This window comes from Cloeon dipterum, chromosome X (assembly GCF_949628265.1).
Source record: "Cloeon dipterum chromosome X, ieCloDipt1.1, whole genome shotgun sequence".
Lineage (NCBI taxonomy): Eukaryota > Metazoa > Arthropoda > Insecta > Ephemeroptera > Baetidae > Cloeon > Cloeon dipterum.
The window spans coordinates 5473749-5495960 of record NC_088790.1 but is presented as its reverse complement, the minus strand read 5'-3'; the positions used below and the strand labels follow the sequence as shown (position 1 = coordinate 5495960).

At 38.6% G+C, this 22212-nt stretch overlaps 1 protein-coding gene across 16 annotated transcripts in view; it reads left to right on the top strand.

Annotated features, from left to right (window-relative positions):
* The window catches only part of EndoA (endophilin-A), a 31381-nt gene extending 10339 nt beyond the window's left edge, over positions 1 to 21042 (top strand). For 2 of the 16 annotated variants that reach the window (XM_065492401.1, XM_065492400.1), the window contains exons 3-13: positions 10133 to 10201; positions 10252 to 10602; positions 11143 to 11211; positions 11492 to 11600; positions 12459 to 12559; positions 12618 to 12721; positions 13307 to 13524; positions 16058 to 16090; positions 16287 to 16373; positions 16726 to 16841; positions 17541 to 21042. In XM_065492401.1, coding sequence (XP_065348473.1) covers positions 10133 to 10201; positions 10252 to 10602; positions 11143 to 11211; positions 11492 to 11600; positions 12459 to 12559; positions 12618 to 12721; positions 13307 to 13524; positions 16058 to 16090; positions 16287 to 16373; positions 16726 to 16841; positions 17541 to 17660 — 1377 coding nt within the window. In that variant the 3' untranslated portion in view covers positions 17661 to 21042. Of the gene's footprint in view, positions 1 to 10132; positions 10202 to 10251; positions 10603 to 11142; positions 11212 to 11491; positions 11601 to 12458; positions 12560 to 12617; positions 12722 to 13306; positions 13525 to 14705; positions 14808 to 16057; positions 16091 to 16286; positions 16374 to 16725; positions 16842 to 17540 lie in introns of all 16 variants that reach the window. The other 14 variants (XM_065492405.1, XM_065492406.1, XM_065492402.1 and 11 more) reach the window with 14 other exon arrangements.
* The last annotated feature ends 1170 nt before the right edge of the window (positions 21043 to 22212 follow it).

Sequence of the window (22212 nt, the reverse complement as noted above, 5' to 3'; positions counted from 1 at the left end):
CTGGCGTTACTCACAAACCAAATCGATTATATTGCAGTGGGATTGTCGCGCTGGGAGAGAAAGAGAGAGGCCTGGCGGCTTTTATTGGGCCATTTACAGATGTATCACTCAGCAGGACTTTAGGGCCACAATGGCTGCCCTTATTAATCCTATTTTGCTGAGCTAAAATTTTGCGCAGAATGTCGGTTAGTTCTTTTTGATAATTTCACATATTCATTAATTGCAATATATTAATGCTTCCAACATTTTTACGTAGCATTTCTTCTTTCTTAAATTTCCGAGTAACCACTCCCCATTTAAAATCCGGTGCACAAATCTTTCTATACAAAATGTTGTCAGCAAAAAAGCCATTTAACAACCATGATTCTTTTTCATTTTAAACGGAAAAGAAACACGCGTGTCTTTACTTTATGGTATGCTTGGCAAGATAAAAAATACAATTTTGAACGATTAGAAACCGTATATTTGCCGGTTATCAAACATGTTATTTTGATTAAAACAGTCGACTATTCAAAGCAATGTTGGATCTATTGCACATCCCAAGAATTAGACAAGCTTCATATTGAAAGGACTTCGTTAGGAGTTTTCAGTACAATTATGCAAGCATTGATGCTGCATTGCAGTATTTCTTGGCATACTCCTGGTGCAATGGCAAAAAAATATTCTTTCAGATGGAAGCTACCAACTAAAGTGCAATTTCCGCAAAACGGAATTAGATCTTCTCCGCAAATAGCGTTTAGATAAAAGGGTCTACTTTGTCGTGGGTGTGGTTCGCACTACGAAATACAAAGCAACCGCTTTGTGATGTTTCCTCTTGGCCACAAATTTATTTTTATACCTCTCACCCTGATAAAAAAAAGCTGGAACGATCGATGGTGCCACTGCTGAGGTTTCACGCTTGCCGCGCTACTGTGTACTTGCATGCATTTGGAACTCACCGGCTGCATGTTGGCCATTTTCAGCCTCCAAATGTGCATTGTCCGTGAGACAATGGAACGTTAATTGCACGTTTCGTGAGCCATTTATGTCAAAGCTGGTGGTACAAGCGAACATGCAATTAATATTGTTTAACAAACTGTTGATGACAGCACGAGGTTATTGAAGTTTGTTGAGCAGATCGCTCAATGAATATATTAATCGCAAAAAGCAGTAAAATTTCATGACGAATTTGAATGAAGTTGAGCGCTCGGTCTAGCAAATGATTACTCCGCATTTTATATGCGCACACCCAGAGCCGAAACAATTCATCTCGGCGGCAAATGCGTCACGCGGAATCTCGTTTACGGTTCTTATAGCGTCTGGCCGGGTTGCATTCTAAGCCTTTCAGGCGCCGTGCAGACGACTCCAGATAAATCTCCTCCCTCTCCGACGGCTCCATATTACTCCGAAGCAGCCAGGCCTCCAAGGTTTACGTCACATAAAAGGGAACGATTTAATTTACAAAATAATCTTTCACGAGGAAATCAGTGCTTTTTTAAATGATTCGTCTGTTAACGGAATTGGAATCTAAAAAATAAAATTTGATCCTATTTTTCAAAACAAATAAAAATTGATTCGTTACATTTCTCACGTTTGCAAATCTTCCTAAAAAATTACTCTGACATCTCAATGGTATCACAATTAGTTGCCCCTGTAGAGGCAAGTTGGGCAAATCACGATCCCCCGAGCCTAATTATTACTCAGTTAAAGATATTCGTGCTTCAAGGACAGACAATTCCTAGCTTGGAGGAGATTAAAATTTAACGGCTCATCCCGGTTGGTTTAAGCTATCGATCAGGCCAGTTAATGTGCTCGCTCGCACCACGCTCAGCATCGACCCAAGGACTCTTTTATTCTGTTTGTGCAGAGCCAAGAGGGGATGAGATTCTGCAAACACTGGCTCACACTTTGTTTAAAAGCGTCCACATTGTCTGCGCGCAATTGCCTGAAATTGAGTTCTTCAGGGCGCTCGCTAGCGAAATTCTCTTCGCATTCAACTGCAGCTGTACGTAGTTCAAAATTAGTTACACAGGCAACAGTTTCAAAAATTGCTCGCGAGCTTTTGAGCATTTTGGCACTTTGAACATCAATCATGCAAACAATAATTTATTTTTTTAATTCATGGCCATTTGACGGAACAAATATTAAATTTTTCAGAAGCAATGAACAATTTGCATTTGAATGCCGCGCACAATTGCTGTCAGCGTATGCCGTAGAATGGAGCAAGCCGTGCTCAATGGATTAAATGCCGACAACCTTGACAATATCGTCGGCCATTGAATCATTCATCGATCCCCAGCACTGTTCCAGTGATATTTGTGCAGTCCGTGTGCAGCAGTAATTTCAAAGGAGGCTGACCTCATTGTAGTAGTACCTGCACTGCTGATGCCATAAACACTGTGAAACTTGGCTCGCTCCTATAGAAATAAGATGCATAAGATTATTCAAGTTCACAGGGAATAAAAGCTGCAGAAAATTTGTCCAGCCCTTTTTACGCTTTACTCGCTTGCTTGTTCATGTCACAGCAGTGAAAACGAGATGTAAGGTCTTCTATTCGTTTTGAAAATACTTCAAAGTGAGCCAGCCAGCCTCATTGTCAGTTTCGTTTTAAAGCAGAACTGCTGGTCATCAGAAGGGATGTGTTGCTAAAAAAATTCGGTTTCTTAGATAAATAGTTGATTTTGAGGAGAATACGAGCAAATGAAAAGTAAAAAATCAAAGACCTTTTTACATGGCATTTCGTGAAGTGCACTAAATTAGGCGCATCCTGCTCTCTTCTCGCTCGCCCACCATTGAGCATTTCCATCCAGCATTCTGGCCACGCAGACTGCACGGCGCCTTGCATACTCACTCAGATTAAATATCACACATCGAGATTTGCATTCCTCGTTGCATTCTTGTCGCGTGTACATGGGCTCCTTCGTTATTTGCCATCGCACTGTAGGAAACACGAGGCTGCTTTCGTGACTGAACTTTCAAGCGCGAATCTGTTCAAGAAGCTTAATGTCAAAATACACGGTAGTCGGTGGTTGGCCGGGACGTGGCTGGACAAATTATAGAGCTCAGGAGGGGCACTTTAGCAGCAATAAACCCCGCGTTAAGGCATAATTGCCTCTCGCACCAACCAGCAGCAATCCAATTTTGTTCGCTGATCGATACAGCTTGGATCAGTTGATAATTTGTGAGCATGCTCTTGTGGTGGTAGTTTTTTTTTAATTTGATTTTATTAAGCACGGAATAAATCAGGGTTTGAAAGGATGGACAATTGGCAAATAGACCGTCCAGTGGATTTGTTCCCCTGAAATAACTGACTTTTTTGACAATCGTTTTAAGATTGAATTCACAATTGGTATTATTTACAATTTTCCTTCAACAAAAATCCTATAGGGAAGATTTGCTCGTCCCATTTCCTCTGCTCTTCGTTAAGAAGCCTGAAAATTTATCAAACGGCTTAAAAAGAGTTCTACTTTTTTATTCAATTCAAAATTGAGAACAGACGTTTTCAGATATAATTATTTTTTAGAGCTCTTTTTATTGTTGAGCATTTAAAGTAGCATAATAGGAAATTCAAATTGCTTTAAATAAGTTACCTTGCTATTTTTGGATACCAAAAGGTTAATCGCTCTCACTGAGTTCGCGCTGAAATGGAAAAGCGCTGAGAAAAGTTTCATCAGGTGGAATTGGCATGCAAAATCATGACCCAAATGTCAGACCAACTGGCAGCTCAAACTTTTACACTCGCGGCTGTCAGTGTCAATCATAGCTCAACCATCCTATTTGTATGTACATATCATTATAAAACTACCGAGTAGAATAGTTGCGGAGTATGAAAATACCTCTGTATCCCGTGAAGTGCGGCATGCAATGCACTACTTGCTGCTCATTTTGAGAGGCTTCTTGAGCTATAGCAAAAATGCTCTTTTTAAAGGAAGAGAATTATATTTTATGTCTAAACAGGAGAACCAAGGCTGTATTTTAATTTAAAACTCGTGCAATATCAATTCAAGCATTACTTTATCGTTTTAGCCAAACATTTTTCCTATCAAGCAGCGGTCCCAGATTAGAGTGGACATAAATTAGACTTGCCAGAGTGTGTGGAAGAATAAATACATGTTAACACGTAATATAATATTGGATTAGTTGAAGGGAACAATCGCATCAGCGTTGTCACTTTGACGCAAAATCCCTACTGACAAGGGTTTCTAGCTTCCCTTTTGGTCAATGTTACAATCAAAATGGATTTTAAATACGGAAAAAATTCATTTTAATTGGAGTTTTGTGACGATAGCGTGAAAATTAATCTTACTATTTAAATCAAAAGGAAGGAAACTCCTGCAATCGATTTTATATGAGCTTATCAAATGACCGAGCAGAAAGTCGCCGCAGTTAATCAAAAGAGATTTTGCCAAGCCGCGTTGATTAACAAAAGTCCTGCCATGAATGGTGCTCTTCTCGTGCGACAATCGGTGCCGCTCTCAAAATTAATCCTGTCGTGGCACCGGGCTTTGCGGAGCTCAGACGCCCACGCACCAAGGGGGTTGCGTCATCGTTTCACCCCCTGCTGACGTCATCGTTCAGCTGATACTACGGAACACATTGAGGGCGTTTGGGTCGGCGGAGGCGGCGATCGACCCGTTTCTCAGCACCGGCTGCCGAATCGGCTCGCGAGAGTGGCCCCGGCTATCGATTCCGCCCACCCCCTACCCTGCCACCCTCCCACGACCCACGCACCCGCCCGCCCGCCTGCAGCCGCCGTCGCCACGGATTCGCCTGATGCCGCCAAGATGCGAAAATAGCGCACACGTTGCGAAACACAGTTTTTCCTTGATGTAAGAAAAGAAGGCGTTTCACCGAAGGAAAAAGGATGAATTACGAGGAATTATACTGACGGTTCTGCCGCGATAAATGTTTTGTGTGACGCTTTGTCCGCACACAATGGCAAGGGCAATGAAATTTTCTTCGCTTTGTTGTGCGCTCCAAAATAAAGTTTTGAATTTTTCAACACCTTTGTACTCCTTCGTAATAGATTTTCTGGTGGAAAGTTTGAATGCGTTTGTATTATACTGTAAAAGGGAGGAAATGTTTTACCAGCACGCATATGTATAAGTCTTGACAATTTCCCCACGAACCTGACCCCTAACAATAAGCCTTTACCATAAAATCTTCATATACAAACAGCGCGCACTCCATTCACAACCGCAAACCTCCAGGGTTGTGAATTTTTAAACAGCAATGTTGTGGTCTGCGCAGTGCAACCCACAAGGGAATCCGATTTTTAAAGCTGCCTATTAATATCCCATAAACAGATTTTGCAGAGCGTGTAGCAATTACCCAACGACGCCTAATCTATCATGATTATGACAAGATCTTTGCTCTCAACCAAGTTTGATCATTAATAAAAATTTCCCACAGCCTCAATCTAACATGTCGATACGTTGAATTTTCGTTCGCGTGTGAAATAAGAATTTTAGTAATATAGCTGAGACAAAAGTAAATTTACCAAAAATAAAAATCGTTTTATTCCGTTGACAACTTTTTGTCAGTTTTATCATTTTCTGATAGCCAGGGCAAAGTTCAAAAAGCATGCTGTATAGAAAAATTGTAAATATGTTTGTAAAATTAGAGAGATTTTAAAAATTGGAAATAAGCTAAAATTTTTGCCGTTTAAAATTCCCGGGATTCAAATTTTTGAATGCTGATCAAGTTTTGAATTACGGTCTCCTCATTTAAAATTAGGATTACATTCATCAAGAGGGAAATTTAGCTCATAATTCGCACACTGTTAGATAGGTCGTGAAGAGAGGAAAAGAAATCAAGCAAAAAAATCATTGACACTCCGTTTATTTATTAATAATTGGCAGAATCTAAAATTTATAACTTTTTACTTGGTTCTGATTTGCTTGTTGTTCATTTTAAGATGAAATATTCCACAATCAATACTTCCAGCTGGCCTAATACCATGACGTAACCAATTCGCAACTTTGCAGCAAATTTATAATTACAATCAAACATGAATTTGCAAAATTTTTCATCCGGCAATTAATCGCTAACTGCGCACTTCAATGACATGAAAATGGTTGTAATTTGCTGGCTAGAAACATACAAACGAACAATTAATTGCTTCTGCTTTGTGCAGTGACAGTTCGTCTGTTGTCATGGAAACAATTTCCCATGGAGCAAAGACAGCGAATCTCATTTCCATGCACTGTCCGGAAAAGGTAAAAGCCGCCGGTAAAGCTAAAGCGCTTAACTAACTGCATGTCTCAGTGCTATTTAAACCACGCCCGCTGGGGAAAGGACTCGAAAATTAGCAGTGGAAATGGGCTTTGCATTTGCTTTGGAATTCCCGTCTTCTTCCGACGAAATATCTTAAGGCACACGCCGGGCCCTTTCACTGCTGTCAGTAGCGTCGGACTTAACAATTGCACTCTTGGGCAGGAGGCAGTGTCGCGTGCCTCGTGAAAAAACACGCACGCTGCAATCGATAAACTAGCTCAGCATGCTTTACTGTTGCTGCCTTTCCGCTGCTGGGAATTCCTTTGGCTCTCTCTTCATGACCTAGCACCCTGTAGGGAATTCTAGTACTTTCAAATTAGGGTTTCGTGTCTCTTAAATATAAACTAATCTGCACAGACAAGGATTTCTGTTGTGTAAAATATATCATAGGAATGTAAAGATGAATCGAATTTAAAATTTTTGCTAAAAATAATCGAATATTAGAGCCGGTGACCTAGCAGAAAATGATCTGTTTAATAATTTGAGGGGAATATGGCAAATAATTGGTTTCTAATTTCTAACCGCTCAAATTTTCTTATTTATTTTCCCAATTTTGTTTTATATACTTCAACCCCCTCAAAAAAAGTAAAAAAGTGTAGCGTCTTAGGGGTAGGGGGTAAAAGCACCCCTAAACCTTTCAGCTGGTTAGGGTAGGTCGAGACGAGTCCAATGGTGGGTAGTTTTTGCAATTCTGATGATTAGAACCCGAGGTTTGAGATTTGCAAAAATGTCAATATTTGAAAATTTTATATTTTCTTTTCGCGCGCCGCTATTACTTGAAAAGTTTGATACCAAAAATAAATTTAAGCACACCACTGGAAAGCTCGTTTATTTTTCTAGGTAATCATATGCATAACATGTGGGGTTACAGATCATATTCTGACGTAAATTACGAAAGTAAAATCGGCGGATGATGTTGTCGTCGTGCCGGACGCTCGACACGAATCCTTAAATTCAGAATATCTCGCGATCTACGAGAGTGCCCATCGATTTCTCTTAACCATTCGATTCTACGCATTCAGGGCTACATTTTTTACGTTTTCATGAAAAAAATCCGAGGGGGCGTATTTTGCGATATTTTTAACAAAACATTTGGCATGCGAATTTGTGACCTTGACCTTTGAGCTACAAAATTTTGACCAACGGCAAACTTGTTCTACTTAAAAATTTACGTCTAGAGGTGAAAAAATCTTATCAAAATTCCAATCTGGACCGAAGATAAGTTGATATTTCGGATTTACTATCTGAAGTTTTCAATTTTCGAAAATCACGATTTCCCAAAAAGAGCCCCCGAATTTTTTGCTCAAAATTTCAGGTTACACACTATGAAACATCCCTAACAACATATGTAAAATTCAGGATGGGCAAATAAAGTCGGTAAAAATTGACAATTACCCTTAATCCTATCGCGAAAATCGTCAAAAGTTAACAGAAAATTGCTGTATGTTTCCACGAGCAAACTATTGGAAAAATGACGTATTTATTTTAAATTTTTTAAAATTTCTTTGTGACCCTTCAACCATTTGATGATAGTGTGTATAACTCGCGGGAATTACTCGGAAAATATAAAAAAGCTGATTCACGTGTCGTAAAGAATGGAAAAACAGTAAAATTCAACGTTTTATTGGGAATCTCAACAAAAATCCTGATTAAATTTTCGATTTATTGATTTTTCCGAGTAAATAGATTTTTGAAATGTGTTAATGTGCTTTAACAAATCATAATTTGATGGCTCAAACACCATATAGCGGTCAAAGAAAAAGTATCTTTCAAACGGTTTTTATACACCCCTAATTTCTATTTCGCTAAAAGGACGGAAAACATGTGTACATATGATGTATAGCTTGTCGTTCCAACCCCTTTCCTTGATTTAATATTCCACTTGAGCTCACGGAAGGATCTTTGCATGCTGCGGCTCATATTTAATCAAGAGGCATTTTGCGTGCGTGATGTTTCGAATCAAATTTACGGCCGCCCAACATCTGGCGAATGTATTGGAGGAACGCGAGGCCTCCACCAACGCCCGGGCGGTGAAGGTACGATTAAATTTGCGCACCACCAAAAGCGCCTCTCTGCAAAAAGGGCATAAATTCGATTTTCCCACGCAGATTCAATTTTCTCTCGAGCAACCAAAGAATCTGCCCTCACAGATTGCCGGAAATGTCTTTATTGTTTGGAAATTCGAGTATAAGTGCCTGCGGAAAAAACACCAGAGGAGCTAGCTGCTTTTCAATGCATAACGAGCTGCTGCAAAGTCGAGTGCTGTTATGCAACCCGCGCGTCTGCCCTGTTAGCTCTGCAGCTGCAGAGCAGGTTGCATATATAAGTACCTATTCTCTTTGAGAGTCGCCCCGTGTGTCGGTAGAAGGGACGACAATAAAGGAAATAAAATCCGTTGCAATCATGCCACACAGCCAAGCACAAAAAGCAATTATTCGGGAGCAAACAATACTGTTGCAAAATCGAACTAACTGCTTGTTATTGTGTGTGGCTAAATAAGGGTTTTATCTTGTCACTGCCGTTTGATGTGAGCCAACGGAAAAGTTGCCTCTAATGCACCCCCGCCGAGCTGATGCTGCCTTTTCCGAGTGGTTTGACCCTCTTATTTTGCTGCGTGGGTAACTAGTGCCGCACGAGGAAAATCAATTAAGCTCTAATCGTTCCAGAAGGTATTTACCAGGAAATTCCTAACTTTCACCCTTGGCGTTTAACCTCATAATGAATTAAAATTTTTGCACAAATAATTTTTTGGATTTTTCTGCAACGTGTATTGTTAATACTACTACTAATAAGAATCGCAATAATTTTAATGCAAATTAAAATGAATGTATCACGTTCCTATTTTTAAATAATGTACTTTATTGTCATAAATTAATGACATTGTATGAGATACCCTTTAGAACGAGGATTCACACTGGCCTTGGGGGAAGAATCAATAAAAAAGAGTAACAAACATACACACCACAATGCATGTAGATTGCGATTATCACTCTCCGCGGCCCGACCCACTTAAATAAGAGCATGGCCAGGTCGATAATCCTCACAACATAATTTCTCGCTGGAACGTATAGAACAAACCGCCTGAAAGTGCAGCTCTCTCTGTAAGGTCAGGGGTGGATAAACTCTCCCAGCCACCCAGCGTTTGTGTGTGTAGCGGCGTTTTCAAAGCGCGACCGTATTAACAAAGACTCTCCTAAAAGGCTTACAAAAAAGTTAGAAAAATAAAGTTAAACAAAAATATTAAAGTAAAAGTAATTTATTTTCCCAAAGACCAAAATGCAGTTACTTGACCTGGAAGTCAGCTCAGAACATTTGAAACTTGTTATCTTTAATTATTAATGAGCTCATTGCGACTTCTCCAGCCAAGATCAACAATTAAGGGACTTTTCCGGGAAATAAAAAACACCGTCAGTTAGTCTTCATAATGAATATCTACATTGTTGAACACAAACAGACTTTGAGCGCCGGGTCTCGCAAACTCCGTCAAATCGAAAATTTTCCCCTGGTGATTAGTGATTACTCTTAACTCGTTGATTAGTAAAATTGCTGAAATTATTAAATGTGGAGATAGGTCTCGCAAATTGAGATTCCAAGAACAAATTATCGTGGAGCTAAAAAGTTCATGCTTGTTTATTCGTCTAAGTAAGAATAGGACTAGGGGCGAAGACGTCACGCGATTCCTGATGGATTGATTGAGTAGACCTCTCGATGTGCTCAGTCAATTGTGCTACTCATTAAATAGCATGAAGCATCTGGCAATCAAACCGTCTCATTAATAAGTCCTTACAGAATGTAAAAATACGTCGGCATGAATTTCAATCAAACTGCAACTGCTCGTTTTCTTTTCTTAATTGCGCGATTTGCTTTTGTGTTTCAGTACATGACGGAAAAGATGGGAGGCGCCGAAGGCACGAAGCTAGACGTTGACTTCATGGAAATGGAGCGGGTGAGTACTGAGTTTCAGCAGCGTTACATATTGTTAAAACGAATCTTTAGAAAACTGACGTGACCAACGAGCTAGTGGAGGAGCTGCAGATGAAAACCAGGGAGTACCTGCAGCCCAACCCTAACGCCAGGGCCAAGATGGCTGCCGTCAAGGGCATTTCCAAGTTGAGTGGCCAGGCGAAGGCCAACACTTACCCTCAGCCTGAGGGTGTCCTTGGAGACTGCATGGTCACGTACGGAAAGAAGCTCGGCGACGACTCGCACTTCGGCATCTCGCTGGTCGAGTTCGGAGAAGCTCTGAAGCAGATGGCTGATGTCAAATACTCGCTTGATGATAACATCAAGCAAAACTTCTTAGAGCCGTTGCATGCGCTCCAAATGAAAGATCTGAAAGAGGTCATGGTAAGCTGTGTAACCATTATCACCAGTCCCTTAGTGTTCAGAGCCGCCAATAGATAGCATCACCGTATAGATATGATTTCAAAGTAGCTCTGAAATTTCAGTTTTAACAGTTTCAATCTATTCCTGATGGCCAGGTTGACAATTTAAAACGACTGGCCCTAAATCGGCAGAAACATGATCACCATTACAGGTGGTTGTTAGTGCTGAAGAACGTCATGAACGCTAGCGACAAATCAGAGTAAAGAGCGGTGATCTCTGATTGGCTCTTTGACGTAGACTGTTGGTCAAGATCGAGACACAAGCGCTACGATGACAAAGCAGATGAGCTAGCAGCCAGCCTTGTAGCTTGACTGCTGACCTTGTCGCTGTGGTGCTGCTGTCCCGATCTTAGGCCCAGCAGAGAACTACTATCGTATCTTATTAGTCGCTCCGACGTTCTTGTGGCACTTTCAAACGGAATATGCTATCTTTTGGCTTCTTTGAACAATATCTGGTGTCTTGATCCAACGCTTGGCAGATTTTACTGCATTGCATGTTTAGCACCACCGTAAGAAGCTGCAGGGGAGACGGCTGGACTTTGATTGCAAAAGGAGAAAACAGTCGAAAGGTACCTTTGATAAACACTCGTACGCCTCACATTGTCCAGTGTTTGTTGACTTGTTCTGACAGTGCACTAACAATTAACATTATGTAAAATCACTTTGTGATCAATTGAGGTCATCAATTGATGTTCAGCAGGGATAGCATGTCCAATAATTACTGAAAGGCATGTTGGTTTACAACTCTTTAGAATATATCTATAGAATAGGTATTTCTTTCCAACCCATACTTTTGACAACTACTTTACTTCTTGTGTTGAGTATTTCTCCTTGTTTTCATGACCGTTGGTTGTCATTCAGGAGTGCGAAGGGGTCCAAATCTTGGACCTGGTCCATATGGCTCATCTTCGTCTAGTCCATATGGCAGTCCTGCTCGCAGCCCTGTTCCTCCTGGTTTGGGTAACAACTTTACTCTTTGCCCTCTGCTCTGATGCAGATAACAAAATGCTGCTTTCATTCATTTGCATTTCTCCGTGAACTATGAATTGGCTCCAAGTAAAACATAAACCACATCTCAGGATTTGAATTGTGACTTGTGACAGTATTGACAGTAACATAACACTCCAGGCTCAAATCAATTCCTCACACTAAACACATAAAATTAAATCTAATAAACACTGCTAATACACTCAAATTCAAATCCTGAATAACTGTCGGCAACCCACCTGAATGGCATAATACTTTTGTATTTTTACTTCCTCACCTGGCTATGCTATCCTTCTTCTTTTAGTTACTGCACTAACAAGATTCGTTCTGCTCTAACATGCAATTTTTAACCTCAAATCTGTCCACTTTTGAACCACTAGTCCAGAATTATCAGTATGGCAATGTTATAAAGCTATGAGGTAGCGATTTTGTTTTGTAAAACTGGATTATCAATTTAAAAAACCATTTTTTTTTTAATTTTGGCTTCGTAACCTGGAAATGATGCTAGATTGAAAATTTTTACAGGCCATTTTCTTCATGGAAGTCTACACATTTGAAGCAAAAAGTACATGTTTGAACAGAACAAACCCTTGAATTCTTATTTAACACAATACCTTGATTTTCTGCTTTAATTTGGTTACAATGTGCACTAAAACAACATATTTCCATTCAATCTAATGCAAAACAAAAGCTTTTACCAATGTTATGCACTTATGTAAAATTTGTATTTTTCGGTTTCATTTTATGCCCTTATTTGATTTGTTATTTTATGATTTTATTAATTTGGTCCTTTTATTTTCTTTCCCTTCACCATCTGGTGATTACCTCTAGGTTCTCACATTCCAGATGATGATATTAAACAAGCCGAAGAAAAGTTCGCTGAATCGCTTCACCTTGCCCAAATAGGAATGTTCAATCTCCTCGAAAACGATGTAAGCTGAAGATAATTTACAGCATTGTGTGTTAATTCAATCGTTACTTTCCCACCAGGTCGAGCAAATTTCACAACTGGCAACCTTTGCGGAGGGTTTGCTCGAGTATCACCAGCAGTGCACAGAAGTTCTCAAAGTTCTGAATGAAACCATGCAGGAGAAGTAAGTCACGACAGTTGACTTTTTTCTAAGCTTCCAATTGTTGCGGGACATACAAATAGACCTATTTTAACGGTTTTAATTTCCATTTGTGTGAAATTCGAACAAAGAAAATGCTGTTTGCTTTCATACTCTTGAAATATTTCCCAACGTGGAAAATCCTTGCCTTCTATGGGTGGTATTGCAAGAATGATTTAAAAATAATTAAGGATCAATCAAGATTTATTATAGGCTTTCCTATATAAAAAGCGTTTCATTTATGCTCTAAGGAGAAAGAAAATCGCACCTTCTTTTCTTAATTTGAGGAAAAAATAGATAAATTCGAAATTACTGTTGCAGAACTTATTTTCTGAAAAGTTTGTTCTCTTTTTGCAATTTTTTTAAGAAAACAGTAGACCGTATTGAAATTTGAACTAAAACATTAGAATTTGCAGTAGCAAAAACTAAATTGTATCTTAAAATACGTGTTTAATTAGCTAAAATTAATTTTCATAAACTACCCTAAAAACAGTCAAATATTTTACCGGCGAAAATCCTCTTGATTTCACTACTGTTTACTTGCATTTAAAATTATTTAATAATTTTCAGGAGAGAGGAAGCTGCGATGAGACCAAAGATGGAGTTCGTTCCGAAGACGTTGGCCGATCTCAGCATCGAGCCCATCATGGATGGACTGAATGGTGCGAATCATTTTAAGCCGCCACCCCCGTACTCCCGAAACCCTCCACCCCCATATTCCAATAGCAATGCATACAACAGAGCTTCTGCCGCGCCTACGATAGGATGGAATATGCATTCGGAGAAACGTAAGAGTTGCGATCATTTTACCTCTCACGTCATCTGGTGGTGGATCAACTCTGTCCTGCCTTCAATTTTTAACTCCTTACCTTCTTTTCCTGTATTTGTGCGTCTTTTTCTTGCTATGATTTACTCTTTTGTTGCATTTTTACTAACGGAAGGCAGGTTATAATAATCATTCATTGAAAATGCAACAAGCTCTGTGGTATGTATTCCTGAAATCCTGGCTCATTACCCTCTACTAATTTTTTTTAGATTCTAACTGTTAGGCCATTCATAGAAGAGAAACGGAAAGGGAGAAGAACTTGTTTAAATTTGCTAGCCGTATTAGCTCTTTTAGATTCGCGTATTAAAATGGGAAATTAAATTAAGCACACTAAACACATGCAGACACGGCTTGTTAGTGTATAAAGACACAGACACGCCTTTTGGCATTGACTGGTTATCGATATTGCATACTTTTCTCCTCTTTTAATCTAGATAGACTACACTAAAGCACAAATCCCGTGGCGTTTGTTGTATTTGTTTCGAGCAGGGTTTGCATTTGCAGATTTGCTCGTAAAAGTTCAGAAAAAAAGAAGGGGATTAAATATTTTTTTGCAGTTAAAAGTGACTCGTTAATGAGGCCATTGAAAAATAAATATAGATGTTTGAAGTTCAAATTAAGACTTTTTTAAAAGTTATAAATTTCTGAATTAGTTATATATAAAAGAGTTGAGAAAATGGCTAATTTTTCGTTTTTTTATTGAAATAAAAATTAATCCCTAACCGAAATTTAAACAAAAATAAGATAAAAAAATTTCTGAAGTGTTTGAATTGATTGATTTATATTTTTTCAATTTTACTATTTACAAAGTTTTTGAGTTAAAATTAAATCAGACATAAATTTTACGTTATTCTGAATTATTTAAAAATTGTAATATGATCGGTTTCCATTATTATGAAGTGTCTATAAAAATGGAAGAATAGGGCGGGTATTTCTGGAAATTTCCGAACAGAAGCCTCTGGACAGTGTTGTTTTTGTCATTTATCAAAACGCTGGTCACTTGCAATTGGTCGCAGGATTTGTGTGCCTCTACTCTCATTTTTATATGTAAATTAGACAATTTGTGTCTATGACGAAGGTGTGACTGACTGACTGACTGTTGCAACGTGCTCTCTCTATCTGACGAATGGGTGTGTTTTGTAGTGGCTCCCGGACGCTCTCCATTCCACTCCCCTGCGACCACTCCGGTGCATCAGCCTAACTCGCTGCTCTTTGCCAACAACTCAGACAACGCACATTCCAAGGGTACTTTACTGCAACTGCCGGCAATGATTGATTGCGTTTGCTTTCGTTTTTGCCACAATAAATTCAATCAGCACATTTTGACACATCCACAATTTTAATGGGATGAGAGGAGTAACTTTTGTGACCCTTGTACAAACACGATTATTCTGCCTCCCCCTTGACATTTACAATTGCTCCCCTTACAAATTTTTAGTCCACTTGGTAACCCTTGGTGTACTTTGTCAGTTTGAGAAAAAAATCCAGAACTTATAATCCTCTGCAATTTCTAAATCCTTTTCCTTACAAGGAAACTCTTAGGATTCAAAGTTGGGAATGATCTTAAATTCGTGTATTATTTTGTGAACCACGTGGATTGGTGGAATTTTTTTATGCAAGGATCATAGCAATTTAACAATGGAGATTTTAAGAAAGTTGCAAGAAATACAAAATTGTTTTAAAATTATAGTTTATGCTCCATTAAACTGGTATTTAGTATGAGAAAATGATGATTGGAGCTAAGTGCAGAATATTTATCTAGAGCCATTGACGAGCTATTTAAAATTTCCAACGTAAAGCCAAACACTTTTTCAGACAAAAACTACATCGTATAGAGCAGAGCCAGAAATCGATTTTGAATCAATTTCCAAGTTAAATCTCGTTTGGGACTTCATATAACCCGCGAAATACGTTGAATCAAAAAATTCCCCTGTTGATATTTCTTTTAGTTGAATAGAACACGAACTCAATGGATTAACCGTGAACTAAAGCGTGGAATCCTAAGAGTTTCCTTATTAGTCATCATTAACTTCTCATCACAAAGTTTCTACTCGTCTTACCTCTTCTACTTGTTCTTCCACACTTTCACATTTGACGCATGAGTTCGCTTGCTGCATGTTTTATTTTTACTAGACTGCGCTCAACCTCAACAAAACTAGCACACAATTTAAAGTAGATTTTAGTTTTTCTCATTTAAAAATTGGCCATTCAATCAATTGAATTTCACAAGGCCAGCCACTTGTTGGTATTTGTAGCATAACTGCTTGCTGCACTAAAAAAGACGGAAACAAAAACAAAACTAGATCAGAGATGTTTAGGCCAGTGTAGAATTAATTACTGTGACGTTTAGTATCCCTTCAATAGAGTCTCTTCCTTGGTGGTTTCGTCAACTAATAAAAAAATTCCAGAACCACTGCCGATAGCCAATAACCAATGTTAAAAGTCGAGACATACTCTGATTGTAAAATTTCAAAATACTATTTCTATTTGCTCAGGTACTACTCCCTCCCAGGATGAGGGATACCAAGGTAAGAGAAATGTGTCATGTAACTGGGACAGGGAAAAGTATGAATGGCCAATGGGGGAAAAAAGAACGAACGAAAAGCGAATTGCAATAGCTCGATTAGGCAGGGTTTGTTTTTTCATTGTCTTTGCCCCTCTCATGTCCTTGCGCTCGAAAAAACACCAAAAATTCTCTGTCCTTGACGTGCTTTCTTCTTCAAGGCTCTTCTCAGCATACTTCACCTGTGCTTAATAAGCCTAATCAATTGGAGCTGGGAGCTTCTGATCAGCAAGCCCGCTCCAATGCTGGTAATTTGCCTGCAGACAAAACCTGACTCTGAGTGTTTCCAGTGTAATTATTATTTAAGCAAAATTAGTCCCTGCAATCTTTGCTCCTGCCTGGTAAATGATAATCAGAACAATATAGGTATGCAGAGAGAAGGTCGTGTGTACATAATTTTGAAGAGCGCATGGGTTACTTTCGATTTAGTTTAATTCAGGTCGGTTTGTAAATAATCTCAAGGGAACTTACACACTTCTTAAAACCGCTTTTGCTTAATATTGCTTTACGATTATTTGCCTGTAGTTAGCGTCGGTTTTCGTAGAACATCAAGCAAATTCAAATTCATTATTGGCTCAAAACTAACTTGAGAAATTGCAGCTTCGCCACTGCCCTCGCCGATGCGCAGCCCAGCAAGGACTCCGATGAATCAAACTCCGTGCTGCAGGGCTTTGTACGACTTTGAAGCGCAGAACCCGGGAGAGCTTGAATTCAAGGTAAACTTAAATCTTTTTTTATTATTTTTAATTGGTTTTGTTTTGCTTATTACATGAAATTATAAAATTATGATTACAATTTTTGAATCTAGCCTCATTGTGGAGCTACAAAAGTCGAACATCCTTCCATTGGAATTTTCAATCTAACCCAACCACCGCTGTCAGGGTGCTCAACTTTCTTTTAACATTCAATTTTGCCCATCTCTTAATAAACAAACCGTAATATATTTTCAAGCATTAATTTATTAAATTAATTATTACCGTTAAATCAAGTTTTTTATGTACTAAATTAAATAATTGATAAAAAATTTAAATTTAAAAATCATAGAAAATAGTCGATTGTTTTAGAAATTTGAATCCAATATTTTGTCAGAGGCGCCTGGCTGGAGTCTCTTCAATGGCTAAATTTGCGAATTTCTGGGAGTAAAAAATTACTCTCGACATGGCTAATCTTTTATACCAAAAATCATCACGATTGAACACAACTTGCATTTTAAAATCAATATCAAAGTTTTTCCTTAAAAACTGTCCAAATCCCTAACTCGCAAACAAAATTCTGGACAGGTGGTCCATGCAAACATCATAAAAGTCGACACTTTTTTTTATTGAAACACTTTCCAAATTTTTTATGTATTTACTTTTCACCACAATTATTAAAATAAATACGATCGATCTAATTTGCTATTTCATTGGTTTCAGGAGGGTGATAACATCACGCTGGTTAACCGCGTGGACGAGAATTGGTACGAAGGCAGCGTCAACGGCAAGACGGGCTACTTCCCTCAAAATTACGTTCAAGTGGTGGTGCCACTGCCCTAAACAGTCAGTCGCCCTCCAGCTCGCATAATATTTTGAGTAATAATTGCAAATAACTTTGTAATCAGCAATTTATTCTCTGCATATCCCCGAAAATAACTGTTTCTTCCATTTGAATTCACCTCTCTCTCTCGCTCTCCCCCCCGTGGATGTGTATTCAACTTAATAGGACGCATCCGTTTCCCGTTAAAAAAAAATGTTCACTGGTTGACCAAATCATTCTCATTTATATTTGATTGCAATATATCCAAAGATTAAGAGAAGAAATAAGCACAAGTGCTTAGCAATTACATAGGACACAATTGCGAACTTAGTCAAAACAAGTAGCTATACACGATAAGAAAAATGAGACAGAATGTAACCGATTAATGTAAGAAACGAAAAATATTCCCCTCTAAATGAGTAAAGCGTTGTTGATTCAAAAACTCTAATTAAGGAACTGTTATGCAATTTGAAATTCCAGGCCTCAAATTTCAAGCCGGCGCAAGACGTACTCGTTACTCGCTGCATAGTCTCTGTTTTAGATGTTCTCAACTGGATATAATGCCAATTGAAATTTGCCGGTCTGAAATTTTGCAAATGATATCATTCACACATACTATACTCAAAACGATCATCTTAGGACCCGCCTCGACTGCATTTCAACTCTCTCTTTCTCTCGACTCGTTTGTTTTGATTAGAGAACAGAATTGTCTCGTTAGGAGGCGATGGCTACGGTTTTTTCACGGAAGCTTATTGGAGTCTGGTGCGAAAAGGTATGCAAACCTTCTCGACCGGCCTCTCGGACGGAATTCGGGGGGTCTCTTTAAGAAGCGCATTCTGGGGGCACTGGCACGAGCCCATCCAGGAGTTGATTCTCAAGGCGGCACCCTCTCGAGGTGCGACTGCTTTTGGTAAAGTCAAGACAATACTTATTATTAATTGATGAGAAATTGTTATATCATATAATAGTGTGAATACAATATGAATAAATACGATCGCGTTATTTTTAAGATGAATGTTACACCGTAGACTCTCTCTCCCATTGTGTGTGAATTACATTATCATCTAAAAAAGATTTTCTCGTTTAAGTGGCCGCAAAAAAGCCGGGCTCTTTGAGGACTAAATCGAAAATAGTGAAATACCACATCAGGTGTAGCCCTGGAATTAATTTGTAACGTGCCAATCGATTCCTGAGGTTGGCATAATTCGATATGACCTACCAAAAATCGGTGGATACGTAAAAACCGTTACTTTAGCGGTTTTTGTTCTAAAAGTGCGCCGGCGACCAATTAGAGAAGGGAACGGTGATCTCCGATTGGCTCTATGACGCAGTGTTGGTCAAATATCGAGACAGCAGCGCCACAAGGCAGATAAGCCAGCATTGAGATGGTTCACACAGGATACGTCAATGGATTTAGATCCTAGTTACTCGATTGTTGGTTCATTTTGGATTTGTTAATCATACCGAACAGTCGAATGAACAACACTTGGATCCAACAATCGTCTCAGTTCCTTCCTGAAGCCAGTAACCAGCCTTGTCGCTTGACTCGCTTTTGCTGGTAGTTGCTGTGGCGCTACTGTCTCGATCTAAGACCAAAATTACGTCAAAGAGCCAATCAGAGATCACCGCTCCCTTTTCTGATTGGTCGCTAGCGCACTTTCAGAACATTAACCGCCAAAGTAACGATTTTTACGTTTCTGCCGATTTTCAGCACGTAATTTTGAGTTGTAGACCGAGTGGTTCAGCTGTCTAACTTAATTCGAACCACAGGAATCCATTGACAGAGTCAAAAATTAAATTCCAGCACTACTTTCAGCGTTGCGTCTATGTGCCCCTCTTGTTCATCTACCGAATTTTCTGCCAAATGTGTTGCTCTCGTGCATGCCCCAGCTATTTCATGTTGCAGATTTCAAATCTAGATGTTACGTGGGCTTGTCGTATGAAACAAAGTTATCAAGATGAAACAACCACTTTCTGCCACGTTTGTTTGCGAATTTTGTTCCCAGATCGAAAGGCCGAAGTAAATTCACTATCTGCTCTAAATGTGCACGTCTAATAGCCTTAAAACATTAACATGAAAAGTGATGAGCAACCTAGAATGAGATATTGTACTGCCATTTTTAAAGTAGCCAGGCGCCCGAAAAGCGTCCAAAGTTATTAGATTGAGGTGAGAGCAAAGCACATGTGTGATTTTCCGATCGCCTTTTCGGTCGGCAGTGGATTGACTTTTAATAAACCTAAATTATACTTTATCCCCCCTCCCCGAACTGTAGATATGTGTACCATATTTTTTACTATTTATTTGAAATGTAGATATTTTAATTTAGTATATTTGGTTCATTGTCAATCAGAGGCAGATTGAACATTAAAAGTGTTTAAAAGAAATTGATTTGGCGTGAACGTTGGAGGAGAAAGATTGTTATGATGCACATACCCCACTTGACAGGCAAAATTTAATTTATATTTCACATTGGCTGTGATATGTTGAAATAATTTCCTTCGAAGTATGCTTGTGTCAACAGGAAATCACTACTTTGCCTACGAACTCTGAGTAGTTCAACTGCTCTTATCATTTTAATTACAGTTACTTATGCTAAAACATAAAATATACTCACTCAGTGTAGACATTTATTATTGCTATTTTAAAGAAAAGACAAGCAACAAATAGGTTCATTTGTATGGTACAAAGCATAGCAAACGTACTCTCGACTCTTAACAAGTACATCAATAAGAATTTGTTCAATTCACTTGGTTTCTGCCCGATTTAGGAAATACAAGGAAATTACACACACACTATATCAATGTTAAGGAAAAAGCTATAAATGTTGTTGTAGACGTGTTTCAACCTAAAAAAGAAAATGCCCCCCTCTGAGATTAAATAAAATCCGCGATAGATCATCACCACGGTGCGACGGCTCAAAATCTAATCGTAATTTATCAAAATCCAAGCAATAAAATGAGAGATTATATACAGAGACGAAATCAACAGGGGGATTTCTACACACAAAATAATCAAACTCACGAATTTCAACGCTGCTGAACATTCCGTTTTGCTTTTTACTTGCGTAAATGTGTGCGAAGTTTACTTCTTAGCTGACAAATATGCTTCATTTCTTCTCATTAATTTGATTGTGTCGTATGGGAGAACAGCTCACTGCAGACCTCTTCAAATTCCTGCTTTCCACTGTCCCTTCAGAGAAAATCCATCAGTTTTGTCGTTCTCTTATTAGTTTGAACTAAAATGGGATGTGCCATAAACCGGTTTCAGATTGAGTGAACACGGATTTGAAGATGTTGTCGTGTCTGTTTTCGTTAATAAATAAATATAGGTTATGTTCAGTTCATTGAGTGCAAATTAATGTGGTTAAATGAAATAAAGCATTAGGTGTATTACGCAATCGATTTCTCTTGTTATTTTTCCTACGTGAACCCATCAAAATATAATTCGCTCTAATTAATATCAGAATATCTATTTGTGGAGAGATACTCAGCCACGCTGTTGCGAATAGTTATGCTGCACGTAGCGCTCATAAGTGGAGCTGAAGCGTAATCAAAAGCCCCACCAATTAATTTGTAGACATGTTATATTCAATTCAGGAAATGATGTTAAATAATCCTAGCTCAATGGGTTAATTAATTGTTTTTTTTCCACGGCGAGTTTTTCGAAGAATGTTTGATATAATCTGTAAAGTTATTAAATTTTTGTCGTTATATTTCATTTTCCGATTATGTTAGGTTATTATTATATAATTAACATATAATCACCAGGTTTCACGCAAAAATGTTTAACCTTTCCCAAGTAATCAGGGTGAAATCGGGAAACACGGGTCCACTGGAGTTCACAAAATCATAAATATTTCGAATTGTAATGAATCACAAAATATGCGCCAGACGATTCCTAAATTGAAGGCCAACAACTTCTCTATTTGCAAATATTAAAATAAAATTCGAATAATCTTTCAAATTTGATTATTCTCAAGAAGGGGTCCGTTTGATTTTAATCACAGTATGTGATACAAATATTACCTCAAGTGTGTGTATATAGAATTTCTAAAAACCTTTTGGGATTGAGAAACCTGCACTTTTCGAGATAAAGAGGGTTGAAACAGGGCGATTTTTAATTCCAGTGAATAGAGATAAAATTAAAATTGCAGGATCGGTTGCTTTTTACCTTCGGAACGTGCTTTACTCGCCCCTGAGGTCAGACAAGACCATCAAAACAGGTAAGAAATAAGAAATCGAACCCTGTCGGCAGAGTAGCAGTCGAGGATCGTAACTATTAAATCACATGTGTGTATAATATCTAACTTTTAATAACCAATTAACGACGCCTAACGGTCCTGTATTGGTTCGACCTGCACACCATTGGAACGGCCAAGTCAAGAGCTTTCAGAATAAGTTTAATTTAACTTTTTGGAAGCTACCAGAACACGCTCTGATTGTTACTGAGTACCCGAAAGGTGCTCTAACATATCACTCAAATTGCACATGTTCTGAAAGTTCTCAACTTGGCACAAATCCTGCAGATCGAATCTGGGAAAACAATTCACATCTGAGAACGACATTTCACAA